At 47.9% G+C, this 12,687-nt stretch overlaps 1 protein-coding gene across 1 annotated transcript in view; it reads left to right on the forward strand.

Annotated features, from left to right (window-relative positions):
- The window catches only part of syndig1 (synapse differentiation inducing 1), a gene marked incomplete at both ends in the record, with an annotated part of 13,868 nt that extends 2,573 nt beyond the window's left edge, over positions 1 to 11,295 (forward strand). Inside the window, 3 exons of the mRNA XM_080016492.1 lie at positions 1 to 381; positions 2,358 to 2,495; positions 11,137 to 11,295. The exon at positions 1 to 381 is cut by the window's left edge and continues 329 nt beyond it. Of these exons, the coding sequence (XP_079872618.1) occupies positions 1 to 381; positions 2,358 to 2,495; positions 11,137 to 11,295 (678 nt within the window). The remainder of the gene's footprint in view (positions 382 to 2,357; positions 2,496 to 11,136) is intronic.
- Between the last annotated feature and the right edge of the window lie 1,392 nt (positions 11,296 to 12,687).

Here is a 12,687-nt window from a genome sequence, read left to right on the forward strand (position 1 = left end):
CAGTACCAGGCCGGGTCCAGCCCCCCTGGACAGCAGCGGCTTAATGGGACGCACTCGGTGGGGGAGGGGCCTCCTCAGCTCCTCAACCCTGGCGCCCTCCCCCAGGCCGCGGGGCTGGACCCCCGCTGCAGGAGCCCCTCGGCTCTGCTGCTGTACTCAGAGAAGGTGCTGCGCGCCTGGGGGGAGGGCGGCGGTGGCGTCGTCGACTGCTGCGAGACCACCTTCATCGAGGGCCTCGCCGGCGGCTCCTCCTGCTCCTCCTCCGCCAAGGAGGCGCTCGTATACGTGGACGGGAAGTTTCTGGAGCTCTCTGCGGATGACGGCAAGATCCAGACGCTGTCGTACGACATCGAGGATGACGACGATTTCCAGGAACTGGAGGTGAGGGCGGCCCGAGCGGCGGGCAATCCGACCGGTCAACAACACGTTCCAAACCTCATGGAAGACGCCGTTTCAAAGATCTCGAGCTTCACTGCAACATCGAAAGCGTGACATTAAGATTTTTAATGCACTGTGCAAATGTTGAGTGGACTGGAGTGTTTGGTAGCGTTGAGTGGGTCAGCCTTGTGAGGGACGTTTGGCCTGTAAGTAGAACCCGTTGCTTGCAGATGGGATGCTCTGATACTGTGTTGGAGGTGACGGGAGAGAGAACAGCTGATGGTCAGTTTGTGATTCATTTAGATACTTGCAGGATTTCACATCGCTCGCTTGGGAACTGTGATGTATGAATCCATTCCCGACAGAAGCCACAGTCCCGTCCAGGTTTTACTGGTGCGGATAACATTATGCGCTCCTGGCTCATGCAACCATCATATTCATATTTCAAACACGCTTCCTGGTTTTGTGGCTATAATATCATCCCTGCCAAGTGTGTCTGTGAGAGTGTGTACTTCAAAACATTTGAAAATAAACCTTTCTAGGAGCCTGCATGCCTCCCTGCAGGGGATGACAGGAACATTCCGCAGATAGACTGAGATTCGAGGAAAGAATCATAATGGAGAGGAGAGGAAGAGAGAAGAAAAGGAAGGAATAAGAGGAGAGGAGGGAAGGGCGGACACCTCATCATACGGAGTTACTAATCACAGCAGCATCCCCTGCAGAAAGTTGGTACTTGGATCATCCCCTCTCTGTCTCTCTCTCATTCTCTCTCTCTCTCTCTGTCTCTCTCTCATTCTCTCTCTCTCTCTCTCTCTCTGTCTCTCTCTCTCTCTCTCTGTCTCTCTCTCATTCTCTCTCTCTCTCTCTCTCTCGCTCTCTCTCTCTCTAGACTATTCATCATCTTCTCATAATTATAGTGTCCAGTGATGCGATGGACTTGTTTGTGTGTTTGACAGCTTTATTGTTAGGTTGTTGTCGGGCACATTAGGAGAGATAGATGAATAGAGAGGGAGTGAAGAGCTGTCAGCAGATGTGAGAGAAAGGTAGAGAGACAGACAGGCAGACAGACAGACAGACAGACCTGTTGCTGATCTGTATCAAGCCGGTGTCTGCCTGAACATATGTTCTGGGCTGTGTGTTACAACCCGTCAGCTGTCAGAGAGCGGTGCTGAGGAGAGCAGGACACCGTGTGTGTGTGTGTGTGTGTGTGTGTGTGTGTGTGTGTGTGTGTGTGTGTGTGTGTGTGTGTGTGTGTGTGTGTGTGTGTGTGTGTGTGTGTGTGTGTGTCTGTGTGTGTGTGTGTGTGTGTGTGTGTGTGTGTGTGTTGGGGGAGGCGTTCAGCAGGTCATAGAGGTTGTTAAACAAAATGTTCCTTCAGGAGGAGCGCGTGGGAAAAAGTACGGCAAGTAACAGCTCCTGGTTTGGGGCTTTTCTACGCCTTGTTTGCTCTGATCAAACTTTGTGAAGAGGCGGTGTCTCATGTTGACGGTGTTGAGTCTTATTCTGACTGTATTGCATCTAACTGTGAGGGTATTGTGTGTGTCATTTTGCTGTGTGCTAAATGACGGTGTTGTGTCTAAGTGTGATGGTGTTAAGTCTAACTGAGGGTCTAGTGTCTAACTGACGGTGTTGTGTCTAACTGATGATATTGTGTCTAACTGACGGTGTTGTGTCTAACTGACGGCGTAATGTCTAACTGACGGTGTTGTGTCTAACTGACGGCGTAGTGTCTGACGGTGTTGTGTCTAACTGACGGCGTAGTGTCTGACGGTGTTGTGTCTAACTGACGGTATTGTGTCTAACTGAGGGTGTAGAGTCTAACTGAGGGTGTAGTGTCTAACTGACGGCGTAGTGTCTAACTGACGGTGTTGTGTCTAACTGACGGTATTGTGTCTAACTGACAGTGTAGTGTCTAACTGACAGTGTAGTGTCTAACTGACGGTGTTGTGTCTAACTGACGGTGTTGTGTCTGGTTGCAGAGCGACTACTCCAGTGACTCAGAGAGTGAGGACACCTTCCTGCTGATGCCCCCCAGGGACCATCTGGGTCTCAGCGTCTTCTCCATGCTGTGCTGCTTCTGGCCGCTGGGCATAGCAGCCTTCTACCTGGCACACCAGGTGAGAGTCAGCTCACACACACACACACACACACACACACACACACACACACACACACACACACACACAGATTTTCACCGTGTTGCACTAATTGTTCATCAGAACCTTCTGCAGCATTTTGGTTTTGGAGCCTACTTTTCTATTTCGTCTCGTTATGGCAGAACGTGGAATGTGTCGCTATGGAGACGTTACACAATTTGAAATCATTTCATTCTAGTTGTTTTCATAGGCATCAAATCCTCCATCAACAAGTTGAACTGAGTCTTAATATCTTAAGATAAGATTGAGATAAAAGCGTAACGTGTTGCTAGTGCTGCTCCAGTCCCCTCCAACATCACCTTGTTTAGAAGGTTTATTGTTTTTATTGTTTTGTTATATGTTTATCACAGTTACAATCCCTAAAAGGACATTCTGACAACACCAGGAAGCCCCCAGCCCTGCTTTTGACAAAAACTCTGCAAAAGAGCTGAATTGGGATAAACTGGACAGTGGAAGGGAGACGTGTATCCTCCATGAAAAATGAAGTGGCATCGGAACGGTAAAAGTAGGAGGAGACACAATGAGAGACTTGACTTTTAAGGTTCCTTTATTTGCAGTAAGTCATGTCACAGAAACTTGATTATAAGGGAACCAAAAAACAACAAAAACAGAGACAAACCACATGAAAACACAGGTCAGTCAGAGCACAGACATCTCTCTTCAGAGACAGAGACATCTGTCGGTGTCTTCTCCAGGTTTGAGAGCGCTGTTCACTATAAGGACTGCTCCCTTTGTAGCCCAGACTTCCTCCTTTGCACAGTTTACCTCCTGAGAGAGAGAGAGAGAGAAAGAGAGAGAGAGACACAGAGAGAGAGAGAGAGAGAGAGAGAGAGAGAGAGACACAGAGAGAGAGAGAGAGAGAGACGTTAGAATGGTGTGGAAGGAAGGCAGGAAGGAAGAAAGGAAGGAAAGAAGGAAGGAAGAAAGGAAGGAAAGAAGGAAGGAAGGAAGGAAAGAAGGAAGGAAGGAAGGAAGGAAGGAAGGAAGGAAGAAAGGAAGGAAAGAAGGAAGGAAGGAAGGAAAGAAGGAAGGAAGGAAGGCAGGCAGCAGTGGAGTGTGTTCAAAGCCTCCGACTGCCCCCACACGGAACAACACCCTCCACTGCAGAATCTAACTATGAATAGATTATGTAAGATCTGCATTCTGTGGGTCCAGAGCCCCTCCACCAACCCCCCCCCACACACACACACACGGCTTCCAGCAATGTCCTCAATCAATCCTCTATCTATCTATACAGCTATTTTTCTATACATCCATCCATCCATCCATCCATCTACCCATCCACCCATCCATCCACCCATCCATCCACCCATCCATCCATCCATCCATCCATCCATCCACCCACACACCCACCCACCCATCCACCCATCCATCCATCCACCCATCCATCCATCTATTCATCCATACAGATGACTTTGGTTTGGAAATGATTCTGCGTGTCATTGAGCTGTATAGTCTTGTATTTGGTTGGTCCTGATGCTGGCTGCGGTGCTTTACACCGTGGGTTTTTAAATCCAGCGCCGTTGTTTTTCCACTCGTACTTTGTGTAAATCTGTTGATGAACGGTGAAATAACGTGTATAGATTGTTGTCGTTGTTGTCGCCAGCAGTGGAAGCGTTAACAAATAACCTAACGTGAGGCATCGCTGACCAGGCCAGCTAACAAGCCTGCGAGCTATCCCTGTCACAGTGATGTCGCCATGGAAACCACTGTTGACTGTTGCAGAGAGAGATGTTCTGTTTCCATGATGACGTCACTGTCGTCGCACCGACCCTCCGAAGGGAAACAACGTTCCGACGTCTCAGCTCCCAGAGCCACCCGCCTGTAAAACCAAACACGTTTCCATGGCAACCGAGTCACAACTTATTCTATCAGTCAAACTGTTTGACCAAAACATGTTCTTCATGTTTCACATGACCATTCAAAATCACATCAGTGCAATTAAGTGAAGATGATGTGTTATAATATTTCTCTTAAACTGCACGCATAAATATTCTTGTGGCACGGTGGCTCAGTGCATTGCACTGCTGCCTCACAGCAAGAAGGTCCTGGGTTCGATTCCCGCCTGGGGCGCTGTTGGCACCGTGCTCCGGCGGGTTATCTCCCAAACAGGAGCCTTTCTGTGTGGAGTTTGCATGTTCTCCCCGTGCTCACATGGGGTTTCCTCCACCTCACGTCAGTAAGGACCCCCACCAAAAACATGCTCCCATCATGGTCTGACCAGCGATGGACACTTATCACCTGGTCCCCGGGCGCGTCCACGTACGCTGCCCACTGCTCCTGCTGTGCCCCCGGAGGAAGGACAAGCCAGGATGGTTCAATGCAGAGGAACCATTTCACCGGCACCATCAAAAAAAAAAGCATGTGTGTGTGTGTGCAAGCATGTGTTGTAGTGTAGTGTGGTGTGTTGCGTGATGAATAAAGACTGTTTCTTCTTTCTAAATGAAACAAGCTGAAGCTGAAGCACCGGCTGAGTGCGACCGAGTTCACTGGCTTCAGTCTCTGTTCTACCTTAACTGCTGCCTGGTTTAACTCAATAGGAAATGGATTGAATTGGTTCTGCTTGGTTCTGCTTGGACGTTCTGGGGCTCTGTTTGGAGTGGCGGTATCTCCAGTGATCCACCACATCTCCACACCCACAGCTATGGGCTTGCAGTTGCAGAATCTGAGCGATGCGCCGGTTCAGGCAAGGACGGGGACCACGCCAACGACGGCGGCCATAATATATACAGTATGGCCGCCTGACCAATATAGATGAAATCCTTCAGACGGACACAACGAGGCGTGCAGAGAGACATTCCTCCCTCACTGACCTCTTTATTTAGAGCCATTTGCTTTCTACTTTGGGAATCTCCATGTGTTCACTAGTCGTCATTGTCCTTCCTCACACGGGCTTCTTCTTCTTCTTCTTCTTCTTCTTCTTCTTCTTCTTCTTCTTTTTCTTCTTCTTCGTCTTCTTCTTCTTTTTCTTCTTCTTCTTCTTCTTCTTCTTCTTCTTTTTCTTCTTCTTCTTCTTCTTCTTCTTCTTCTTCTTCTTCTTCTTCAATGTGTAGTTAAACCCACTGGCAGTTACACGATAAAACCTTTGTGTCTCATGGATTCAATGGATTTGAATGGATCATCACTTAATGAATTTCCATCGCCCATCCCAGATATACAGCAGGTAACGGTAAAAGGTTATCTTGCATCATATTGGTAGATTAAGGTGACCAGATTATTCAAAATGCAAATCCGGGGGCATCTGTCATGCGTCGCTGTAGTAACATAAGCATTGACATTTGATTCAGCAGTGTGGCTTTCACTGTGTTTTAAAATCCCGTCTGATAAAACACGGACTTGAATTTATTACTTCTATGCATAATAAGAAAAAAAAATAAACCAATCTTTTTCGTGGACCGTCCACGGAAAGCGGGGAGGTGTGGTCACTCAGTGCTGGACAGCATTTCCTAATCAACAAACTAACACCGCAGCACGCCAAGGCTCCGCCCCCTGGACCACCCAATTTAGAGGAGTTCTGGCTCCCGAGATGGCGGCGAGCGTAAAAACCAAACTCGGGGCTTCAAATGGTCCGTTGAGAAACCTGCGTTCCACGTCCGACGGTCTTCTCTGGTCCCGCTCAGACGTCTGGGCCTGGGCCCGTGGCTCTGGCTCGTCCTGCCCCGGGGAGGACTCTGGGTCTGCGGGGCTGACGTCAGGTCTTCCAGCGTTCCAAAGCAAAGACAAAACTTCCTCATTTAGCTCTGCTTATGTCTGATCCGTCTAATTTTTACAGACTTTTATTTACCCTGTTTTAATCATTCGTCTACATAAGTCTCATCATTTCTCTGCCCCTGGTTTCTCTTACTTGTGTGCGACAGAGCGAGAGAGAACGACTGGGTTTCACTTTTATTTGCTCGCTTTAAGACGACCTGATGCTCCATTTTACACAAGTTAACATAGGTCCCCAAAACAGGTTTTTGAAGGTTTTTTTTCTGAAAATACCCTCAGATTATGCATTCCAGCCATTGTAACAAGCCTCTTAATCCATTGTGTTCCTGACACTCTGTTTCAGTGGGCGGAGCCACCCTCCTGAAGCCTGAGGTCTGTGAGCCAATGGCCTTTGAGCATGGCTTCCGGCTTTCATTGTATTTATTCCGTAACTTTCACTGATTTCATCTCCTCAATCCACCAAAATCTGTTTCTGAACACGTTTGCGGCAAGAAATAAACAATCCGGTTGCTGAGTCTTCTTCATATTAGATCTACGAGGCCTCATTTCAAAGTTAGTTCCCACTTTCGCTGCCGTGCTCCAAGCTTGTTGGACACGGACGCAGCATCACGACTTTCCGGCGCATATATTTTTAGTTTAATTTAAACGTTGAAAATAAAATAAATAGATCTACAATGAAAACAGTGTTTTTATGGGTTTTGTTTGGAGAAAGGCACAGCGGATGGGATGGAGCAGACGACCATATAAGGAAATCCGTGACCAGCTGACGTCAGCTCGTGCAGAGTAGAAAAAACCTTTGGAAGCGGTGCGTTCAGAGCGGTGGGAATCCTGAGCCTTTTGTTCAGACATTACTTTGTCATTAGTGTACCTCATTATTTGATACAGGTTGAGATACATAAACTTGAGTTGTGGTTTCACTGGGAAGCTGTCATCATCTGGTGGCGGGTGGAGCGCGAGGAAGCACCGCTGTGGGTTAAGTATTTTTGTGGTGAAATGCAACAATCTGTTTTTGCTAAGCCGGTGTGCATAATCTGATTTGCTGCTCTTAGCGCGGGGCCCAACACAAACAGAGCTAAGCGCTTTACATAATGCTTTGGCTCGGTACAGTGTGATAGGGGTCCTTTTATGGAACGAGCCTGGAACCAAAGACCCTCCTCCAGTTTTGCTGGGTGCAAAGCGGCAGCTCCCAAAAATCCTCCCGTCCTCCTCCCGCCTCAGAGACAAGAGCCCCCCCGCCTCCCTCAGGTTCTGCTTGGGTCCGTGCCCAAACCAGGAACCGTGGGCGTGTTTTGTTGTTCTGAAACATCCACGCTGTGCAAATGTGTAGAAGCAGCCACGGCGCTGGCGTCTCCAGCTGGGATGGAATATACTATATTAGAAATGTACGGGGTGTTTGCTGGTTATTAACACTCACACAACCCCTCTGGTCGCTGGGGACGCTGGACTTATTAATCACACCTGCAGCCTGACTACACTAAAGCCGCTTGTTGATTGCTCTGACAAGCAGCAGGTGTACAGCCACCCTGAGGCCCAATCAACTAGACCCAAGACAGGCGTGGCTGCCTAAATCACACACTCTATTTTGTCAGTGGTTCTCAACTTGTGGGGCCACAGGTCCATTCTGAGTGGGCCGCGGGAGTGTACATCGACTTCTTCAAAAATAGCTGAATATTGAAGTGTAATTCTGTAACGCTGCACTTTTATTTTAAAACACTTTTTCCAACTTGGGGTTGGGAACGCCGTTTTAAAGGTCATCACTGCAAATCTCGAACGTCCCGCAGGTCACCCTCTCATAGCTGTTGTTAGCTGGGTACCCCAAAAACAGCATTTTAAAATTTGTTCTAACTGGTTTAAGAATGTTAGTTCGGGGGAGGAACGCTGGAAGGAAGTGTTCTTCGGGGATCAAACCGACTGAGAAAGAGTCCGTTTTTGAGAGCTGCCTTCTACGCAGGAGGCTCTTGTTGCGTGGTTCTGTCAGATCCACACGTCTTTCGGTGACGCTGTGTGACGGAGCGCTGCAGGAGGGTCAGGCTGCAGGCTTAGTGTTCCGAGGGCAGTGAGGGACGCAGGACCCTGCAACCTACACACTGTGTTTCTATACTGTTTGGCAATCCGTGGCAGTTAGCTGGTGAGTTCAAACAGCTTAGCACTAAGCTATACTAGTGGCGGGCGGCGGCTGTAATCCCACACAAAACGGCAGTTAGTCCCTGAAGTGGCGGTTGAATAAGAACTGCTTACATTTCATACCCGGCTCACCATCAAAGGGTCGTCCCACCGTCGCAGGACGGGAGCCTCCGTAGACGTGAAGATATCAAACTGTGCGGAGCAGAATCCTCACATCCACCTCTGATCTCCTCCTCCTGGACCGTGAGGATTTGGCACCTGAGATCCATGACAGATCACGGGTCCGATTTATAAAGCGGCTGTAGCAGTTCCGCTGCCCCGTGCCACCCGAGTGGATTTTCTCCGGGTCCGCCGACACGGAGACACAGGCCATCATGGTAAAATGTAGTGAAATGCTTTTTTTTTGCAAACTCCAGAAGCTGTGCTGGGCATAGTAATAATAAAATAAAAATAAGAATAAAAAAAATTAAAAATGTGAATAAAATAAAACATTTATTAAATAAATAATAAAAGTCGATATAGAGCATTTAAAATCGTACTCGTTCAGTAAATATCTGAAATTGTGTTTGTGGTGTTTGGACAAGCTGCTTCCAAAGAGACTCTCACTCAAACACTCATGTTCTGTTGTGTTAATAAAAAGGTTGTTGATGCTCTTTGCCCGGTGGCCCAGAGCACGGCAGAGCAAAGTGCATTTCGTCTGAGAATCCCATTCAGATGCCAGAGTGATACGCACAATAAAATATTCATCTTTTTTCCATGAGTTGCATTGATTTTCTGGTCGACATTTCCCCGCTTCACATTTCTTTTAGCAGCAGGAAGTTTAAGTCCATTTATAATTGATTGTTTGCAGTTTCCTCCTCTGGTACAATTGCTGGTTCACCCCCTGAGAGAATGTTTCCCTTTCCCGACCGATTCCACACTTCTCCAACATCCATCCCAGCGCCGCGGCCGCACTGATGGAGGGAACGGCCATGTAGCGCCGCTGCTCTTCCAAGCCCATCATTTGTTCCCGATGCAGTAAATATAATGATACTGCATATCATAATATCTACCCAAAAACACATAGTACATGTGTACACACTCAATACTTAAGGCATTGATTTATAACAACTGCAAAACTCTTTTTGCATGTTCCCTTCTCTGTCTGTGTGTGTGTGTGTGTGTGTGTCTCCTGGGATCCAGTTATTTTTTACTTCAAGCATCAATATTTCATCCGGACCCAAAAGCTGCTTTCAGGCAAACTGCTCAGGGCGGAGCAGCAGGAGGAGGAGATGCGCCGCGTCACGCCCTCGGTGCCGGCGTCCGCACGCGTGGTCAAAAGGCGGCGTCTCCTCGCACGCGCCGTGTCATCCGTTTCCGGCGTGGTGCGTGTTCTGCAGCGTAGTGCGTGTTCTGCAGCGTAGTGCGTGTTCTGCAGCGTAGTGCGTGTTCTGCAGCGTAGTGCGTGTTCTAGGGCGTAGTGCGTGTTCTGCAGCGTAGTGCGTGTTCTAGGGCGTAGTGCGTGTTCTGCAGCGTAGTGCGTGTTCTAGGGCATGGTGCGTGTTCTGCAGCGTAGTGCATGTTCTAGGGCGTGGTGCGTGTTCTGCAGCGTAGTGCGTGTCCTGCAGCGTAGTGCGTGTTCTGCAGCGTAGTGCGTGTTCTAGGGCGTAGTGCGTGTTCTGCAGCGTAGTGCGTGTTCTAGGGCGTAGTGCGTGTTCTGCAGCGTAGTGCGTGTTCTAGGGCGTAGTGCGTGTTCTGCAGCGTAGTGCGTGTTCTAGGGCGTAGTGCGTGTTCTGCAGCGTAGTGCGTGTTCTAGGGCGTGGTGCGTGTCCTACTGCGTGGTGCGTGTCCTACTGCGTGGTGCATGTACTACTGCGTGGTGTGTAGTCCCATCACACAATACTCTGGGGGGAACCCAAACCAACTGTGGTTCTTTCAGGATCTCTCTCTCGCTCTTTCTCTCGACATGAGAGAAAGAGAATTAGAGCCATTAGATGAAAAATGCAAGAATCAGAATCAGAATCAGAACAGGAACAAAAGAGCGAGATTGGGGTGTGTGTGGGCAGGGTCGAGTGATAGGAGGTACAGCAGCATAGTATGATATATATCATATCATATATATGCCATATATCATATGATTTATATAATATAATATATATGATATATATCATATAATACATATGATATATATAATATGATTTATATAATATAATATATATGATATATATCATATAATATATATGATATATATATTATGATTTATATGATATTAATGATTTATATGATATATATCATATGATATATATGATATATATCATATGATATATATCATATATATCATATATATCATATATATATATATATATATATATATCATATATATATCATGTGATATATAGAATGTGATATATAGAATGTGATATATAGAATGTGATAGGAACCATCATTAAATTCTACGATACTTTGAGACAATTCCTATTGGATGCGTTAGAGAATCATACAGTTCAGATGTGACCTCAACTTCTCATCTCAGCCTGTGGCCAGAGGAGCCCTGCGCCTGCCACCTGCCTTACTGCTCCACCTCCTCCTTCCCCCGCCACTGATTATTGTCTGGAAACACAGTCGTTGTCTTGATGAGTTCCTGACATTAACTCAATATCACTGTCCCTCACCCCCTCCTCTCCTCAACCCCTCCACCTCCTTTTCTCCCTTCTCTTGCCTTCCTCTCCCTTCCGATGTCCCTCCCCTTCCCTCCTGCTCCTCCTCCGCCTCCTCCTCCTCCTCCGTCCAGACCAACAAGGCGGTGTCCAAGGGGGACTTCCACCTGGCCAGCTCCAGCTCCAGACGCGCTCTCTTCCTGGCTGTTCTGTCCATCACCATCGGGACGGGGATCTACGTGGGCGTGGCCGTCGCCCTCATTGCGTACCTTTCCAAGAACCACCACTTGTAGCTTCTCTCTCCACCCGGGCTGCGTCCAGTGGCTCGGCTCCGGAAACCGCTCCGGGTCCGACTGACCGTCGGGTGGAGGTCCTGTCTAGATGTCCGTGAGGAAAAGCCACAGTGGAGAGGGGGACGTGACATGGACACATGGCCACCAGACAGAACTTTGTGCGTGTGTGTGTGTGTGTGTGTGTGTGTGTGTGTGTGGGATTTACTTCAGGGAGGAAGAGAGCAAGGAGCGTCAGAAACTACCTTAAAATGCACAAACAAGCAGATGGACAGACTGACTGACAGACACGAAGACAAAGAAATATACAGGTACACAGACAGACAGACAGACAGACAGACAGACAGACAGACACCGGGGTCAGCCTGGTCCTCAGATTTTCCAGACCTTCTACGGGGAATTATAGGAGGTGGAAGGGCCTCAGATCCTTCCTTCTTTTGGTCGGGGACCCTGTGAGGAAGGCCCCTGTCCTCCCATGAGAGGACACCACCAGGATGGATCGGGCCCCCGGGGCGGCAGCGGTTTGGTGGGGGTCTGCGTTCAGGGGAGACCTACCCACTGAACCCCTTTGTGATGGACCAGAAACACCCAGGACCCAGTTCTTCTGACACCAGTACGGTCAGAAGAGAGAACCGTTAAAAGGCCCCAGTATACTCACTAAGAAACAGAACTTCTGGAGCAAAGGGACACGATGAGAAGAAGAAACAAAACAGACGCAGTGCTTGTATGTGCCGCTGTTTGCAAGAGTTGAACCTTCTTTCCGGTTCGTTTCGGCACTGAGCATACTGAGCGGGGTGTTCGCCGGCCGACCTTTTTTGGTCTATTTCTTTCCTACTTTGTGGTAAAGTGCCAGCTTCAGTTTGGGGGAAGAACTTCTGTGTCTGTCGTGACAGCGAACTATGGGAGGAGAACGGAGTTAGCACCCTGCCTCCCATTATGGAAAGAGGGAGGACTGAAATAAAATCTACTCAGTAACAGGTGATGCTAGTGCTAAGATTGGTTGAAATATGTAGGGGCCCCATTTATAAAACATGTTCCAACATCTTCATATTTTTGTCGTTTTAATGGATCTTTCTGTTGAAATAACGCCCGGCACAACAACAGGCCTGGTAAAGACCAGGAGAGGTCACAATTGATCAATTGATTGATTGATTGATTCATTCATCAAAACTTTATTATTTGCACATACCGCATAAAAATTGGGGTTGCTCTTAAAAACGATTTTTTCACCACTAACAACCAAGTATGCAATATGCACTAAACAATAATCCAGAAGGTAATTATTTTAATTTTGAACAGTGGTTCCCAAAGTGTGGGGTCCGCCCCCTTAGCAGAGTAATGCATGAGGGGGTCAATCAAGTTTTAACAAATCTTTATAAATTATAAATGTATTAT

This window comes from Zeus faber (assembly GCF_960531495.2).
Source record: "Zeus faber genome assembly, chromosome: 16".
NCBI lineage: Eukaryota > Metazoa > Chordata > Actinopteri > Zeiformes > Zeidae > Zeus > Zeus faber.